This window comes from Mandrillus leucophaeus, unplaced genomic scaffold, assembly GCF_000951045.1.
Source record: "Mandrillus leucophaeus isolate KB7577 unplaced genomic scaffold, Mleu.le_1.0 Scaffold719, whole genome shotgun sequence".
Taxonomy (NCBI): Eukaryota; Metazoa; Chordata; class Mammalia; order Primates; family Cercopithecidae; genus Mandrillus; species Mandrillus leucophaeus.
In genome coordinates, this window is record NW_012107797.1 from 711,641 (window position 1) to 729,658 (window position 18,018).

Genomic DNA, 18,018 nt, shown 5'->3' on the forward strand with positions numbered 1-18,018 from the left:
CAAATCAGGTTTTGCTATTTATAAGGCTTTAATCATCCCCTAAATTTTGCCCAGATTGATTGTTTTTCCTTTCCTCCTTCGACTTTTCAGGCTTCCCAACTTCAAACACGGGTGTTTCCCACACATGGTTTCTCTCGACCATCCCTCTTTGGCTCAGAAACATGTGCAGCATACACAAGGCTGCTGGAGCCTGACTTTTCTAGCTCTGCCTTCCCCTGCCTTGAAGAGTCCAGTCCACCTGGGCCAGGTGCCTGATTTCTAGGCTTTAGGTGAGAAATTCCCACAACCTTGTCCTGTATCTTACTTTGTGCTCCTACTGCTCACAGCACCTTCTAGAACCTACCCACTGGTGAGGCTGGCATCTGCCCTCCAGCATTGATATTCTGATCTTATTCATTAGGGGGAGGTGAGAGACCCACTGGTCTCCAACTCTGCACACTGATGCTGCAGGTATACCACCCCAGCCCTGTCGTACAGAGAGGCAGCAGAAACTTTACTTTAGTTGAATTCACACAGTAACCCCACCAGCAAGCCAGGGCATAAGGGTAGATGTCTATTTTTAGCAGGTGAAAAACTGAGACACACATAAATTTCAGCTGGGGGGTTCACTGCTAACATGTGACAGAGGCAATTCACACCTTTGACATCCACACTGTGCTTTTGCCTTTACAGATTCTCTTAGGCATTATTTTTACATAACCTTGATTTAAAAATATATTTTTGGCTGCACTATCACTCCCCGTTTCAGAGTTGCCTATCTGAGAGAACACAGACAAGGGGTGCTAATTACCTCATACTTCATTACATATAGGATACGCTACAAGAATATTGATAAGCACACATGCATTTCTTATGGTAGTACCTCGTGTCAGGCCTGAGCTGGACGTGGGTCTTACCCTCCCTCTGGTCCTTCAATCACGGTACCAGGATGGGCACCCATGCCCATGGGGGGTACTCCAAGCTCAGTGGGGGCCCAGCATAGAAGAGCAGCACCTGGTCTCAGCAGTTTATCATAGTCAGAGATTAGTCAGAGATTAGTCTAACCCCGCTTTGGAACTTTTAGGGCCAGATAATTCTTTGTTGCAAATGACAGTCCTGTGCATTGTAGGATGTTTAGCAGCATCCTTGACCTCTACCCATTAGATGCCTGTAGCACCCTCCCCCAACCAAGCTGTGACAACCAAAAATGTCTCCAGACATTGCCAAATATGCCCTGGGAAAGGGGCAGAATTTTTGAGGCTCATTTCTGCTAACCTCTGTCATTTAGCTTCCTGCTAAAGCTCACACTAACTTGACTTCATAACCAGTAATAACTCCCTGTCTTTGGGACTGTTGCCTGACTGCCCCTTTGGGATGACATACTCACCTCTGGCTTCCAGAAGAACTGGCCCTGGGCAAAAAGAGAGCCTTGTATTGTGACCAACCTTAACTATATCTGCCCTACCCCCATTGGAGTGTGCTTCTGAGGGCAAGAGCCTCCTTTAACCATCTTGGCACCACTGAGCCTCACACAGAGCCTGGCTGCCTTGCAAGTGACAGGGGGTGTGTGTTGACTGAACAATGATTGAGTCAGTTACTAGTATGTGTTTTGCAATTGTCTGGGGTTTCACTGAGACTCTTTTCAAGTAGACAAGACCTGAGCCCAGCATCAAGATGGGATGGGGGAGCTCTGCCTTCCCACTGACCACACCTGATGGGTTTGGCTGGATAGATGGACTACAAAAAGGAATATTGCAGAGGGAAAGCTCAATGAACCTATGCAGATATTTGCAGGGGAGGAGGACAGGAATTATAAAGGCTTTCTGATTTTATTGTTTTTCACCCACCAGAACAAGAAAGCTTTCTGCTCATCCATGGCTATGAGTTCATGCCTTAATGCACCCCACGGCCAGTGACAGTGGCAGTGACAACAGCGGGACCTGCCTTTGAAGATTGGCTGCTGCAAGGGTTGATGGCTGGCATGTCGCAAAGACCACCCAGCATGTACTGGTGTGTGGGGCCGGAGGAGTCAGCTGTGTGTCCAGAACGCGCCATGGAGACGCTTAACGGTAAGGACAGGGCCATGCTTATGCCTCCCTGTGTGTGACCTGCCATGCTCATCCTGCACAGTGTCTAGGCTATGTAAGAACAAGGGGTTCTCAACCAATGGAAATCAGACGTCCATTATGATTTGGCTCTTTCATCATAAAATGTATCTTGGGATTCCTAAATTCTAAAAATTGAGGAACCGTGTACAAAATTGATTGCAGACTCACAGATCTTAACAATTGGGACATCACTTCATGTTGGGTTAAAGAACTTTTAAGAATAAGGATTTAGTTTTGTTTTTTCATTATAAAAAGGATACATATTTATTAAGGAAAACTTGAAAAACTGATTTAAAAAAAGGAAGAAGGAAAAAGAATCATCCAGAATCCCGCTATCTGAAACATAAGCACAATGAGCATCTTGACATGTTCTTTCCTAGTCTGCTTCTCTGTGTTTAAGGGACTTTGTTTTGACTTTATTGCACTTATAAGGTGCATGTAATGTTGTATCTTGCTTTTTTCTCTTAACCTTCTATCAGTGACATTTACCGAGGGCACCACCCAGCTCCTATGATCAAGTGAAGCATCATTTCATTTATTTTATTTTATTTTTTTTACAATTTAATAATTTGATCAAAAAATGATTCATATATTGGGCAGCACTCAGAACCAAAGGAAACATCATCTTCTGCGGGAGTGCTATGTGCAGTTATTGTCCTAATCCTTATTCTCCTGTGGGACATTTGGGTTGCTTCTAGTTATTCACTCCCACCCAAAGCATTTCCTTCCCATTTCTTAATACTTGGTTTCAAGGTTATTTCTGTAATGTAGGTTTACAGAAGTTGAATTATTGGTCTTGAACATCTTTAAGCTCTCGGCACATACTGCCAGATTTTCCACTACAGTTGTACCACTTTTAAGACCAATAGGATATCATTGTTAATAAATATTTGTTAATCCCTTAGTATGTACCAGGCACTACAAAGTTCAGAACTTTACAAAATAATGCCATAAAATCCTCATGACAACCTGGAACATGGTACTTTTATTTCCGTTTCATAGCTGAGGAACATGAGGGTAAGAGAAGCCTGGAAACTTCAAGGTCAACAACTCAGAAATCACAGAATTGCCGTCTGAACCCTGTCTTAATGCTGTAACACTCATTCTTAAATGCTAGGCCATACTATGGCAGGTGAAAGGGTCAACATGTTGAGTCTGAGAGGCCCACATTTGTACCCTTAACCGTGTTAAGTAACGATCGGCCACTGTACCTGGCTTGGCAGACACTTTGTTCAGTTGTTTGAGTGTTTTTACTCCATCTGAAATGTCCAGCAGCTGACCAGGGTGATGTTTCTGGAAGGTGTCTTTTCACATCCATCACGTTATGAAATGGGAGACGAATTTGCTTCTTGACATTGTCCAGCAATAAATCTTTCCAGAGTGCTCAACTTGTATCTTTGTAAATTTTCTTTTTCTTTGTTTTAGACATATGTCTTTTTTCAGTTGTGTGGTAGAAAGGCCTTGCTCTGTTAGTGTGAGATCAAGGTGACATGGGTGATAGAACACTGTCCCCGATTTGGGGGTAGCACCTCCACATTTCCAGTGCACATGAGGCTCCCTTATCCTCCTGCTGCTCCTCTTGGCAGCCCTGAGGGATGAGGGTGGGGACAGGGACCTTGGGTCTGTTTGGGGCCTGTTGGGTGGGTGACTGTGTCATCTGAAAAAGCCCCACAGGAGGCGCTGCTCCCTCCCCCTCCTGGTCAACAGTTGGTGATCTAAAGGAGTGCTTCTCAACCATGGCCCACAGAGTCACTGGGTAGTGACTCAAACCGGCAGGGCTATGGCACCACCTGGACCCACCAGAGCAGCATCTTGGGGCAGGGGGGCAATGAGTGAGCAAGCATGGGTAATTTTTTCTTTTTCTTTTTTTTTTTTAAAGATAGTGTCTTGCTCTGTCACTCAGGCTGAAGTGCAGTGGCATGACCTCGGCTCACTGCAACTTCCACCTCCCAGGTTCAAGCGATTCTCCTGCTGCAGCCTCCTGAGTAGCTGGTACTACAGGCGTGCAACACCACGCCCAGCTAATTTTTGTACTTTTAGTAGAGACAAAGTTTCACCATGTTGGCCAGGCTGGTCTAGAATTCCTGACCTCAAGTAATCCACCCACCTCGGCCTCCCAAAGGGGTGGGATTACAAGAGTGAACCATGGCGCCCGGCCAGCATGGGTGATTTTTAAAAGTTCCCTAGTGATTCTAATGTGTAGCTAAAGTGGAGAATCAGCCCATCTAAATGGTTTGAGTCCCGTAGAGCAGCACTTCTCAAATTATCATGTGCACATGTCCCCGGGGGATCCTGGTGAAATGCAGAATCTCATTCAGGAGGCCTGAGGCACAGACAGCCTGCGTTTCTAAGTCCCCAGGGATCCCCCACTGATTCTTACAGGTCCCAGGGACCAGGGCACAATGGGCTTTGGACAAACCCATCCCCACCTCCAAGCTTGTGGCAGGACAGATAACTAGAAAATGTTAAGGTGCTCTGAGAGACCAAAGTGTGGCACTCCCCAGCCCCCCGTGATTCTCCCTAAAGGCCTGCATCTGAGCTTGGCACATGTCCTCTCCTGACTGCTCTGATGGAAAACAGCAGGCACAGAAAAGTCTTTTCTGCCCCAGGCCTCTTTCCCCAGTGGGATCTCAGGAATCCCTGCCATTCCTGTTCTGTGTAACCCAAGAGACACACACAAGGGCCAAGGACCCTGATTGGACCGCAGCAGCCTTCACTGTGTACTGTTCAAAGAGCTTGAAGTAGAGACAGGACAGGGAAGTGACACCCTGGGACCCCCTGTGAATGAGGGAGGTGTTTGTACAGCGACCTAACACAGAAAACCAAGAGTTGAAGAGGAGAGGAAAATAGCCTGACATGCCCCAGAAAGTTCTGTCCCCTGTTTAGCATTAAGAAAATTCTATTACATATTAATGGATTACAATAATAACCAAATCCTCATAAGGAATCTTGTGAGAAGCTACTAATTTATACCCATACTCAGAGTTTTAAGGTCCCACAGGTGGTACCAGCAGAACTGAGCCTGTGAGCCCCAGCCCTGGAGCTCACTAACAGAATTTATTAATTCCAGGGAGTAAAGCCTACAGTGCCCCCTCTGTAAAGCCCAATTTTAATGCATTGCATGTTGGACTTCATTTTCACAGGATATATTAATAAATATGTACACTAAGGCCACAGCCAAGGAGCAGGTAATGCTCAAAGGGTGGTGTGTGGTCACGTGTGTGTGCTGGGATTGCAGTCACTGTGCTTTGCTCATCTCTGCTGTTTATGTTTCCTACGATATCTACACATTGCTTTTCGTTCTGTTTTGCCTTCTTTTGCGTCCAGAACAATAATATTGCAAGCTATTTTAAAATTATTGTTTATTTAAGTACTGATGATTTGTGATTAGAATCTAAGCGGTGAACCTCCTGTGCTTACATCCAAAGTTAGATCTGCTTCCACTGGCCTCTTTGCTTTGATGTCTTTCTGGAATAAATGTGGAATACTTGACTTACTATGACTGCAGCTGATCCCCCTGCAGGAATCACCCTCTGAGCCTGTCCCCAGAGCCTAAGCTGGATTTGTCCCATCCCACCTTCTCCCAGACTTCCTGGGATGATAGAGAGTCCTGTTTCCCCTCTCCTACCCCCCAAATCCACCAGCCTCACTCAGGGCAGACTGTTCAGGCCTAATTTCCAGCTCCGGCTAAGAAAAGTTGGCTGCCAGAAGGAAAATTAATGATACTCAAAATTATGTAGGTTCAGTTTTCTCATGCTTTAAAAATCTTTGTTAGATAACGTGTTTGAAAACAATAATGTTCTTAGTATACTTCCGAGTACACTTTAGAAAAAGACCCACACTTTAAAAAACAGTGTCTACTTTTGGATGTTGGGGTAATGGTATTTTAAATTTTTCATTTGTGTACTAGGCTTGCCTTTTCACACCCCCTACCTGTTGTGACTTGCGTGACCTCAGCTCATGTTTGTTTAGAATGGTTAATCCTTTCAAAGTCCCTGGATGTAGGGGGCTTTACCCAGCTGGTATGGGGCTGGGGTCTGTGTGTGTCTGCCCTGCCGTGTGGCCCGCTGTGTGTTTGTGCAACACAATTGTGTCCCAGGAAGGTGTGTGACAATCTTCACCTCATTAGCACCGGCAGCAGTCAGCTCGCCTGCGGTGCAGGAGGAACGGCTGGAAAGTTTTGATGGGCGTAGAGTTTGCCAGCTGACAGAGCAGCTGTCAATGAGATACTGGGCATGGGCTGCAGGGCGCGCACTACTTTGACAAATATGTCATTAGATGTTCATTCTTCTGAGTATGTCTAACACCAGCCAGAGTGGAAAAACCAGTCCTGCCAGCCAAGGAGAGCTATCCTGGAAAGTAGAGAAGTCAGGAAACTTCCAGATAATTCAGGTGGAGAATACTTGGGGAGACTTCTGGATTGCGGAGGGTGGGTGGAGCTTGATCAGACATCACCCAAGCAGGGGCTCGCACCCCCAGCTCTCTGTGAGTGGCCATCGCTTTGGTCCTGAAAGCCCTGCCACGGTCACACACCTCTCAGAGCCCTGCCCACCACCGGACTCAGCATGGACCAAAGGAGGAGAAGGAACATTCCAGAAGGTCTTCAAATTCCAGGTTGTTTCATGGCTACTTCCAATGTCTTGTTTTTTTCTCCTTTGGCTTTTTCAAATCTGCATTTGAAATACAACTTCTTAATATAGGAGCTAAGAGGTTTGCTCAAGTGGGGGCTCCTCCTGCCTTCCAGAAATAGAAGTAGGAAATAGGTCGAATTAGGAAGAGCCTCTAGGGTGGCAGCCGGCCTTCTTGTCAGGCCATAGCAGGAAAGTCTACAAAGGACAGATCCCCACTGATGAGCCAGCCCACATCTCTGACTTGTTCCTCCTGTTGGTGTCCTGCCTGAACGTGCTGAGCTATATTCACACCATGGGAGCCACAGGAAACAGGGCAGGCAGGGCCTTGCAGCAAAGGAGATTCCAGCCTGGCTGCAGGAGCAGGCCAGCCCCTCCAGGGAGCACACAGCCACGTCTGGTCAGGAATCTTTTAATGAGTGAGGAGAAGGACAGGGAGGCTGATTGGTGGCCCAGGTGGCGGGCGAGGTGGCTGTGTGCGTCCATCCATGCAGGTGGCAGTTAGCACAGCTGTGCTTCACACTCACAAAGCAGAGCCCAGCTACAGATGCTCCAGGCCTTGATGAGCCTTTGAACATTCGTTTTAACCTGAGGCTTAGATCTTCTCCTAATTACTTGTCCGGAATGTGCTTGCTTACTTGTAGCAATGGGGAACTGACTCCCTAGCAACAATGCCTTTCTGTGGACAGCTCTGGTAGGAAGTGGATGCTGTGGGACTCTCCTCATGCCGGGCTTTATTCATTTAGACAGATCGGAATCCCTTAACCCATTTCTTGGAGTCACTAAAAGCAAATGTGTTGCCCTCCCTGCAAATTCCTTTTTAGGCTGAGTAAGCCATCCCACTGACAGGCCGTCGGCAACTTTACATGTTCCACTTAGATATCACAATAGCTTTTTGACTTCTCTGTATGTGGCCTAATTATTCGGCCATACACACCTGGGTCCATGGGGAGAGCTGCCCCTACCTGCCTCCCCACCCTGCCATGGACGAGCTCTCAGGAGTACCCCCACTGATCCACCCCATTCTAGGTGGCCCGAGCCTGAAGGTGGTGGCTCACCGGAGCCCCAGTCCTTACCCCCTGCCCGGCCTCCCCCACTCCACACTTGCTCCTAACTTGGCCTCCTTTATGTGGGGTGTGCAGGGCAGCCCTATCTAGTGGCCTCTGTGCTTGCTAGGGAGCAGCCCAGGCTCACTTGGCATGCATTCAGCCACCAAGAGAGAAGATTTTCTTATCAGCCATCTGCCCTAGCCCCCATAAAGAGGTCAGCAGCCTGACAGCAGGGAGATGTCCGTGTGGGCACCCCTAGGCCCCTGAGCAGAGGGACAAGGATTTTTACCCCTCTTGGTTTGCTTGAGTCAGACTTTGAAGGAGCCATCACTAGGGATTTTTATGAAATTCTTTAGTTCTCTGGGAATGGAGCCCTCCCACCCCACCACTCCCAATGCCATGTAAGTCTAAACTTGAGTGTGTGAATTGCACGCACATTTTTGGAAAGTTTGATGAATGAAAATAAGGAGCTACTATTATTCTTTGGAAGCATCAATTCTGAGTCCCTTCACTATTCAGGCCACCCTTGGGTTCAGTTTGTCCAGATTCTACTTAGTAGCCATCTTGCTACTTATTAGGTGACATTTGTCATAAAGAAGAAAAGAAAAAAACCAAACAGAAACACACATCTCAAGCAATAGAATCCTTCCTGAGCTCATCACCCTTATGCTACACAATGAAGCACACATTAATCAGAACTTATATTTTCAACTGTAAAGAACTTTTGAGGATTGCATTTCCTTTCGCTAATGCTGCTGGGGTTGTGCCTGGCGACATCCTCTCATCCTCCATTCAACATCCAGCACCCAGGGGCCGTGGCATGTTGCCAAATGTTGGCTTAAAATCACCTACCTGGTCGTTTCAGAGAACCAAGAACAAAAATAATTTACATGACACTTTGAACTTTTCAGTGACTTAGAGATATTTAAAGGCAGAGAATATTTTAATCAATTATTTTAAATATGGAACCATGTGACGATGCAAATTTGAGGTTAGAAATTGAATATAAATGGATAAGAATGGCTCTCTGAAGTTCCTGTTGGCAGCTTAGTTTGGACTTGACACAGCCATGTGAAGTCAGAGAGATAAGTGGGTGGTCACAGGTGGTCCACACCTGCAGGACCTCACTCTGCTGGATGGGGGAGGCCAGGGCAGGGCTCCTCCAGTCATTTTGCCCCCACCCCAGCTTCCAGGCTTAAATGGCTCCAGTGGGCAGTCACCCCAGTCTCTGTGCAAACATCACAAGCACCCATGGGTTCAAAAATAAGAAGCAAGCGAAGAGCCCCTACCTGACAGTGGGCTACGAGCATTCTCCTGGTGCCTGACTCCACCCTGAAGGTTAAGAAAAAAGTTATTTATATGGAATTCCACAATTCGCACAGTGGATTGAAATGATAAGGAGAAAGCCACAGTTATTCTTGGCCCCCTTTCCATCACGCCCATGGGTAATCACTGTTAGCTGAGTGTGTTTTCTTTTATTTGTTTGTTTGTTTTGACACGGAGTTTCGTTCTTGTCACCCAGGCTGGAGTGCAATGGCGCAATCTCGGCTCACTGCACCCTTTACCTCCTGGGTTCGAGCAATTCTCCTGCCTCAGCCTCCTGAGTAGCGGGGATTACAGGCGCATGCCACCATGCCCAGGAAATTTTTCTATTTTTAGCAAGATGGGGTTTCACCTTGTTCCCAGGCTGGTCTAGAACTCCTGACCTCAAGTGATCCACTTGCCTCGGCCTCCCAAAGTGCTGGGATTACAGGCATGAGCCACCGTGCCCAGCCTGAGTATGTTTTCTTCCTAACCTCTTCCGAAGCACAAGTATGATTCTTTTTGTGTATATTTCTGGTTTTACATGCATATTCAGCTGTACATACTATTGTGCAACTTTTTTCTCTTGAGTATGTCTTCTTTTCTCTTGAGTATGAGTTCCCTCTATATGCACCACATTTGGTGTGAATACAACCATGTTTCATCAATCTATTATTAAAATGTCTTTAGATCCTTTCTACCTTTTGCTTCCAAGAGTGGAATATTACTTCATATGCCCCAGAAGAATAGCAGGATCACAGAATAAGCACATTAAAAATTACCGAAGGAATGCATACCCCTGGTTAATGAAGGCTGTCAGACAGAAGGGACTATAACATAGGAAAAGCAACAAGGCCCTGCCCCAGTGTCAACTCCCAAAAGAGTTGTCAGTTCCTGTTTCTGGTTTTAGTTCTTCAGGTAATTACCATTTCTCAATGTAAAGAAGATGCCTGCACCTCTCTATTGCTGATCTGTTGAAACGTGTCTGTTGACTTCCTGCCATGATAAATGAATATTTCCTTCCCTTTTGCACCCCATCTATCTGCTGCTCCCTCTGCATTTCATTCTTTTGGGGCTGACTCATCCCTAGGTTGCATTTGTGACTTTAAATAATATGTTCCCTTCATGATGACAAGTGCCCGGAGACTCAGTATTCTGTGGGGCCCTGGAGACAAGCACCACCTCCACTCCCTGCTACCTCCATCCACCTCCCGCCTCCCACCCAGGACTCTTACTTTGCGCCCTTCGATTTAATTGGAATGCATCAGCAAGAAAATGCCTAAGAAAGAGCTCCTGGGAGGCTCCTGCAAGAGACTCCACGTTCCTGAGGGCATCTTTATTTTGCCCTCTTCTGCAATCTCAATTGGAATCCTCTGCCTTTGGAACCTTCTCCCTTGTCCTCTGATGTGGTGTTATTCTCACTGCTCTGTGGTGACCTGGTTTTCCCTTTCAGAAGCTTTTAGAATCTTCCCTGTGTGCTTGGTCTTCCAAAATTTTCCAGCGAAAGACCTGGGTGAGGGTCCTTTTCCATTCCTGCTGCTTGGCACTGGGTAGGCCAAGCATGTATCCTTTTCATGCCTGGGACATTTCTTGTATTTTATTTGATAATATTTTTCTCTTCTGCTTTCGCTATAGTTTTGTTTTGTTTGTTTTTCTGGAACTCCTATTAATTAAGATACAGGTTGCTTATCTTTTCACTCACATTTTCCAACTGTTGTTCTTTTTCGTAATGTTTATAAACTTTTGACAAGTCCCAGTAACTCACGCCGGTAATCCCAGCACTTTGGGAGGCTGAGGTGGGCGGATCACTTGAGGTCAGGAGTTCCAGACCAGCCTGGCCAACGTGGTGAAACCCCGTCTCTACTAAAAATACAAAACTTAGCTGGGCATGGTGGCACACACCTGTAGTCCCAGCTACTCAGGAGGCTGAGGCAGGAGAATCGCTTGAACCTGGGAAGCAGAGGTTGCAGTGAGCCGAGATCATGCCACCGCTCTCCAGCCTGGGCAACACAGCCAGACTCCATCTCAAAAAAAAAAAAAAAAGATTTGCTTGACTTTATCTTCTAACCTCTCTATTGAGCATTTCATTTTTTAACTCAATCTTAATTTCCAAAACTCTTTCCTGTTGTTGGTTATTTTCATAGCATTGTGCTCCTGTGTTACGTATGCAGTATTTTCTTGAATTTTCCAAAGGATCCTAATTGCCATTTATTTTATTTTATTTTGGTGTCAGTCTTATCTTCTCAGTTAATTTTTATTTATTTATTTATTTAAAAAGTCAAAATCATGTATTGAAACCAACATTTTACAATGAATTCCAGACAAATCAATAATTATATGATTCAAAGCATTATTAGGGAAATTTGCAGTCAGCTGACTTTGTAGGCAAAGAATGTCTACATTACAAAGAAAGCAATTTCCTAGGATACTAAGTCAGTGAAAACATTGGCAGAAAAATATTTTTCACTGGCACTTATTTTTGAAGTTCTTTTTAATGACCTCTGCATTCTCTATATTTCTTCTAAGCCCCAGCTTTGTGTTTGTCTTTATTAATTCAGCATGATTATTTCAACCATTCTTATGCACCCATTTGTGGAGGACACTGTTCTGGATGCTGGGGACACAGCAGGAGTGTGGCCTCTGCTCTTACAGGGCTTCCAATTGTAGCAGGAAAAGTAGACAGCAGAGAGCAAGAGAGCTGAGCAAAGTAGCTCATGCCTGTAATCCCCGCACTCTGGGAGACCGAGCAAATGGATCGCTTGAGCTCAAGAGTTTGAGACCAGCCTGGGAAACATGGCAAAACTCCGTCTCTACAAAAAAAAAAAAAAAAAAATTAGCTGGTCATGGTGGCACACACCTATGGTCCCAGCTACTTTGTGGGGGCTGAGGTGGGAGGATTGCTTGAGCCTGAGAGGCAGAGATCTCAGTAAGCAGAGATCACACCACTGCATTTCAGCCTGGGTGACACAGCAAGAAACTGTCTCAAAAAAAAAAGGAAGGAAGAAGAAAACCAGAGAGTGATGCTCAATGAAGCATTAGAGTAACATCATGTACAAAAGAGGCACAATGTGGCCATTTTTATTTGTTATTAGGTAAGGCATTGATGTTGAATCTCAGGTCTGCTCAGTTGACCAGAAGGAGGCAGCCACAGGAAGGCTGGGAAGAAGAGTGTTTATCAAACATACTGAAAATAACAGAGAATGATATGCCCAGCCCTCCCTCCTGTGCCTAGTCTTAGTCATACACTCCAGGCTATGTCAGAGCCTGCTATGGTCAGGGCCCTGGGAAGCCAGGAAAATGTCCTCATGATGCTTCTATTCCAGCGGGGCAAACACAGTAAATAAACCTGCACTCTACTGTCAAGAGTGAACAGGGTCATGACAGAAATCAATCAGGCTCCTGGGATGGAGAGTGACAGGCATAGGGCACTATTGCCTATGACCAGAGATCAGGGAAGGTGTCTAGGGGGAGGTGGCATTTACAGAGAATGAAGTGAATGGAATCAGGAGGTCAGTCCTTCAAAGGAGCTGGGAAATGGTGCTCCTGGCAAGGCATCAGTGAGTGCAAAGGCTGGGCAGTGGGAATGAGATCGGTAGGTTTGAGTGACTGCAAGATGGCCTGTGCAGTTGGGGCAGAGTGAGAGAAGCACCAAATGGGGCTGGAGAGGTGAGCCTTCACAGCAGGAGTGTAGATTTTGTTCCAAGGTTGATGGAAATATCTGAGGAGCAGCATGATCTTGTTTAGGGAATTAGAAGGCTATTGCCAGAGCTCCGGAGAGAAGGCACCAAGGGGGCCAGGATGGTGGGGTGGGAGTGAGAAGAAGAGAATGCACTGAGAATAGGTTTCAAAAGAAAGCTATCAGGACTTGTGTGGGTATCCATGCACAAGTATGTAACAAACCACCCTATCACTTGTTGGCTTGAAAGAACAACAAATAATCATTTCCCAGGTTTCTTTGGGTCAGGAATCTAAGCAGGGCCCAGCTGGTGGTTCTTCTTGCAGGAGCAGGCTTTGATATGGGTTAGGTGAATGAGGAGTAAAGGAAGGAGGAATCAAAGATGTACCCATCACTCAGATTTAGCCAACATTAATATTTTGTTATTTTTGCCTCAAAGAAAATATTTTAAGAAGTCAAACCTTACAGGTACAGCCAGAACCCCTTTGGATCGCTGCCTGATCACTGCTCTCCTTCAACTCCAAGGGTAGCCATTATTCTGAAGTTCGTGTGAACCCTTTATGGCTGTATGTGTGTGTTTGTCTGTAAATACATGGTGTCGTTTTTGCCTTGCCAGGTGAATCCGCTCTGGGCTACCACTTATTGTGTGGGGATTGGCATGAACTCCACAATGTCATCCACTGAGGTTAGGGAATAGGCTTTATTAAGAGAAAGAAAATCACAAAGCCTGAATCTGCAAGATGGTGTGACATGTGGCCCCCAGCCTCTCCTTTAACAGAAAGCTATTACAGGGCCTCTACTGGATAGGGCTGGATGGGGCGGGGTTCTACTCCAGCCAAGGGTCCAGCCTGGGTCTTCCCTCTCAGAGCCCAGCCTGTCAATAGCATGCTAGCTGTGGGTGCTGGCTGCTTACATGGGGCAACTCGGGGTCTGTGGGATGTGCAGTCCTCTATGATGCAGCCACCAGACCCGTGGGAAACTGAACCTGGGTGCTCTCACTTCAGCTGGGAGAAGGGGACATCTCTCAGCTGGCTCATTGTCCAGCTGTGGTAGGGATGGGGTAACCAGAGTTCTGTTTTGTCAATCCTGCTCCTTTCAGAACAGTTTCCATACAAAAATGTTGGATTAAATATTTTAATACTATACCAATCTTTTTGCAGCTTGCTTTTTCAACCAACATAAGTTTGATAATATAAATACGTGCTATATTTTTCAAGAAGCGGGATATATCACTTTGCCCATAAAACCATACAGGCCTGGTGCTTTTTAATGGGTAGATGTCTCACTATTGATTCTCTGTCTTTAAAGGTTATAGTTTTATTTAAATGTTCTATTTCTTCTTGAGTTATTTTACACAATACAGTTTTTAGATAGTTATCCATTTAATCTAGATTTTTGAATATTTTAGCACGAAGTTCATAATGGTTCAGGATTTTAAAATATATTTTTAAACTATCTTATTAATTTTTAATAGATGAATTGCACACAATTTACTTACATACAATTTAAAAATACAAAAGGGAATACAATGAAAAGTACCCATTCCCGCCCCCCACCCAGACTTAGTCTTTCAATTGCCCTCTCTTCCAAAGAATCAGGGTTAATACTTAGTTCCCCTTTTTCTTGGCCTCAGAAACCACAGTTTTTAGGTCTGATTTCAAAATGGCATATTTTTCCCTTTTCATAAGTCTTTAGCTATGTGGAACTTTAAAATGTTATATTTTTATCTTTTTTTAGATTTCTTTTTTTTAAAATGTTTATTTATTTATTTACTTAGAGACAGGGTCTCACTCTGTCACCCCAGCAGGAATGAAGTGGCGACCTCTAGGCTCACTACAGCAGCCTTAACAGCCTGGGCTTAAGCAATCCTCCTACCTCATCCCCCTAAGTAGCAGAGACTACAGGCATACACCACCATGCCTGGCTAATTTTTGTTTTTTTTCTAGAGATGGGGTTTCACCATGTTTCCCAGGTTGGTCTCAAACTCCTGAGCTCAAGTGATCCACTTGCCTCAGCCTCCCAAAGTGCCGGGATTACAGACGTGAGCCACCGTGCCCAGTCACTTTTTTAAGATTTTTTATTACAGAAACTTTTGAACAGAGTATACAAGTAGAGAGAATATTAAAAATGGACCCCTTTTTACCCATTACCCAATTTCAGTAATTATCACACATGGGCAATCTTTTTTTAACCCTCTTGTTTTTAGTTGACATGTAATAATTGTGCTTGTCTATGGGATACAGAGTGATATTTGGATATATGTATATAATATGTAATGATCAAATAAGGATAATTAGCATATCCATCACCTCAAACATTTATCATTTCTTGGTGCTGAGAACATGCAAAAGCCACTCTTCTAGCTTTTTGAAAATAGACCACAAACTATTATTAACTCAATTCCCCCTCCACTGGAACTTACTCCTCCCATGCAGGTAACCCACCTTCTGCCATCCTCCCTCCTTCCCCCACATGACCAATCTGCATCCATGTAAATCCCCTTCTATCTCTTTCCAGATGATTTAGAACCCAATTCCATACTTATAGCTTAAGAAGTCTAAAAAAGAAAAAAAATACATTTAACATACATTTAAATGTATGTTTAAAAATGTATGTTAATGTATGCCCACAATAGCATGCTATTGACAGGCTAGGCTTCTGAGAGGGGAGACCCAGGCTGGACCCTTGGCTGGAGAGGGCCGGGCACAGTGGCTCACGCCTGTAATCCCAGGACTTTGGGAGGCTGAGGTGGGTGGATCACCTGAGGTCAGGAGTTTGGGATCAACCAGACTAACACGGAGAAACCTCGTCTCTACTAAAAATACAACAAATTAGCCAGTTACGGTAGCAGGCACCTGTAATCCCAGCTACTCGGGAGACTGAGACAGGAGAATCGCTTGAACCCAGGAGACAGAGGTTACAGTGAGCCCAGATTGTGCCATTGCACTCCATCCTGGGCAACAAGAGTGAAACTCCATCTCAAAAGAAATAAATAAAAATAAATAACAAAAATAAATAAATAAGTCAAAATATCAAATATCTAGTCAGTGTTCAAATGTCCTGGATTGTCTCTGTTTTTATCGCTGGTTTGTTTGAGTCAGGTTTGTTGAGTCAGTGCCCCTGCATGCTGGGACATGGGACAGTACAGTTCCTAAGTCTCTTAATTTCTATCTTATTCCCTCAATTTCTTTTTCCTTGCAGTTTCATTGTTGATAAAGCCACATTGTTTGTCCTTTGCAATTTTCCACAGTCTGAATTTTGGCAACTGCATTTCTATGTGAGGCCTGACATGTTCCCACCTTCCCTATGTTTTTGTAGATCCAGAGGTCTGATTAGATTTAGTAAGTGGTTTGGCAAAAATGCCCAGTAGATGGTGTATACTTCCTCTTGCATCACTTAGTCACATAATGTCTAATTGCCTGTCTCTGATGTTTAGAGTTTTTTAATGATTTTCATTGGTGTCAGCACAGTCACTCATTATAAATGTCCTAATGGTTTTTCGACTTTTCACACAATGGTTTTATCAGTCATTGATGGTTGCTTAGATCAATTATTTAATTCAAGGTTGTAAAGTGGTGTTATTTTAAGTCTATCTTTCCTTCTTCATTTATTAGCTGAAAGGCATCTCTAAAGAAGAAATTTCTTCCATCAGCTCTGTGGTACCTTGAGTTACAGTTTGTAAAGCAAAGTCAGGGTAAATCGTTGGGTTTTTTTCTCTTACTTTTCTTATTCATTCTCCTGAAAATAAGTCAATTCCCTAGCACCTTTTGAAGGCCGCCAATGAAGGTGGGTTTTTTTTCCCTTGGTATCATTATGAACTCATGGATTTTAATTTATTGAATTCTTGATGCTAAAACTCTTCCCCTTTTGCCAGTAGGCCCCCTGAGTAGCTTCCTCTATCTTTTGGCATGACTCCAGGAGTCTTTGATAACTTCCTTGCTTTCAGATGTGACAAGACGTCCAGGGCCAGGTTGTCCATATACTGTCCCAGATGCACAATGCACTGTTTCTCCAAGAACCCCTGTGTCCTTTGCTGATGATGCCATGATTTTAAGTTCTCTAATGTAGTTTTATCTTTTTGTTCCAGATATTGCTTGTGTGTCCTCACATGTCCTGCTCTCTCTCTCTCTCTCTCATTTTTTTGTTGATCAGTCTTTCCATAAGATTGTTTATTTCGCTAGTCCTTTATTCTTCTTTTTTCTAAATTTACTCCTCCTTTTTTTCAACTTCTGGACTAGTATCCTGTCACTTCAGAGGATTCATATTTTTGCAACTTGAGAATTATTCTTCTTTATTTAAGTATATGCTTCTGAAATTCTTATTAGACACATTTTGGAAAACTTCAAGAAATATCTTCGATGTCTCTCACTCTTTTATCTCTACTCCCAGCCTCCTTATCTTTTGGTGCTGCATCCTCCTCTTGGTCTTCCAGATTCCTGATTTGTCCTGTAGCAGTGTCTCTGCTCTGCAACCCACCTACTGTGCTTCACAGTGCAACTCTTCTCGTATTAATTTTCAAGAGTTTTAGTTGATTCTTGTTTGTGGATGCTTCATCCTCCCGTTTCTCTCCAAGACATTAGTAATATTTATTCTGAGTTCATTCTTGCTCTGCTAACATTAATTCTGCACAGAGAAGGGCCCTGGAGGTGCTGGAAAGCTGGAGCCTGAGATTCTGCTTAGGGAAGCTCCCATGCTAACTCCATCTTTTCCTCCAGGATAAGGATGAACAGTTGCTAATACCAAGCTGTGTTGTGAACCAGGAGAGACCAAAGCTCCCTCATCTCAGTGACTGTGTGATTTGTGTAGGCTTCCCCTGAGCAGTAATGTAAGGATGCAGCAAGACGTGCAGACTCTCTGACCTGGCTAGACCCTGCCTTGCACAGACATTGTCACCATCAGCTGCTCACCACTTCCTGGGGACTCTGAGGCCCAAGGGGGACAGTGGTGAAATATGACACAGCCTCTCCCCTAGGTGATCAGTCTGCTTCCAATGAGACTGTGCCCTTGGCTACATAAATAGGGAACATAAACCAGCTTATTTTCTTTGTGTGTGTGTGTGTCTCTTTGTGTGTGTGTCTGTGTCTGCGTGTCTATGTGTGTGTCTATGTGTGTATCTATGTGTGCATGTGTGTGTCTGTGTGTGTCTGTATGTGTGTCTATGTGTGTGTCTGTGTGTTTGTGTGTGTCTGTGTCTCTGTGTGTGTTCGTGTGTGTCTGTGTCTGTATGAGTGTGTCTGTGTGTCTGTGTGTGTCTTTGTGTGTCTGTGTGTGTGCCT

At 44.6% G+C, this 18,018-nt stretch overlaps 1 protein-coding gene across 1 annotated transcript in view; it reads left to right on the forward strand.

Moving 5' to 3' along the window:
• The window catches only part of LRRK1 (leucine-rich repeat kinase 1), a 161,444-nt gene that overhangs the window by 3,472 nt on the left and 139,954 nt on the right, over positions 1-18,018 (forward strand). The window contains exon 2 of the mRNA XM_011965266.1: positions 1,830-2,048. Within this exon, the coding sequence (XP_011820656.1) occupies positions 1,952-2,048 (97 nt within the window). The 5' untranslated portion in view covers positions 1,830-1,951. The remainder of the gene's footprint in view (positions 1-1,829; positions 2,049-18,018) is intronic.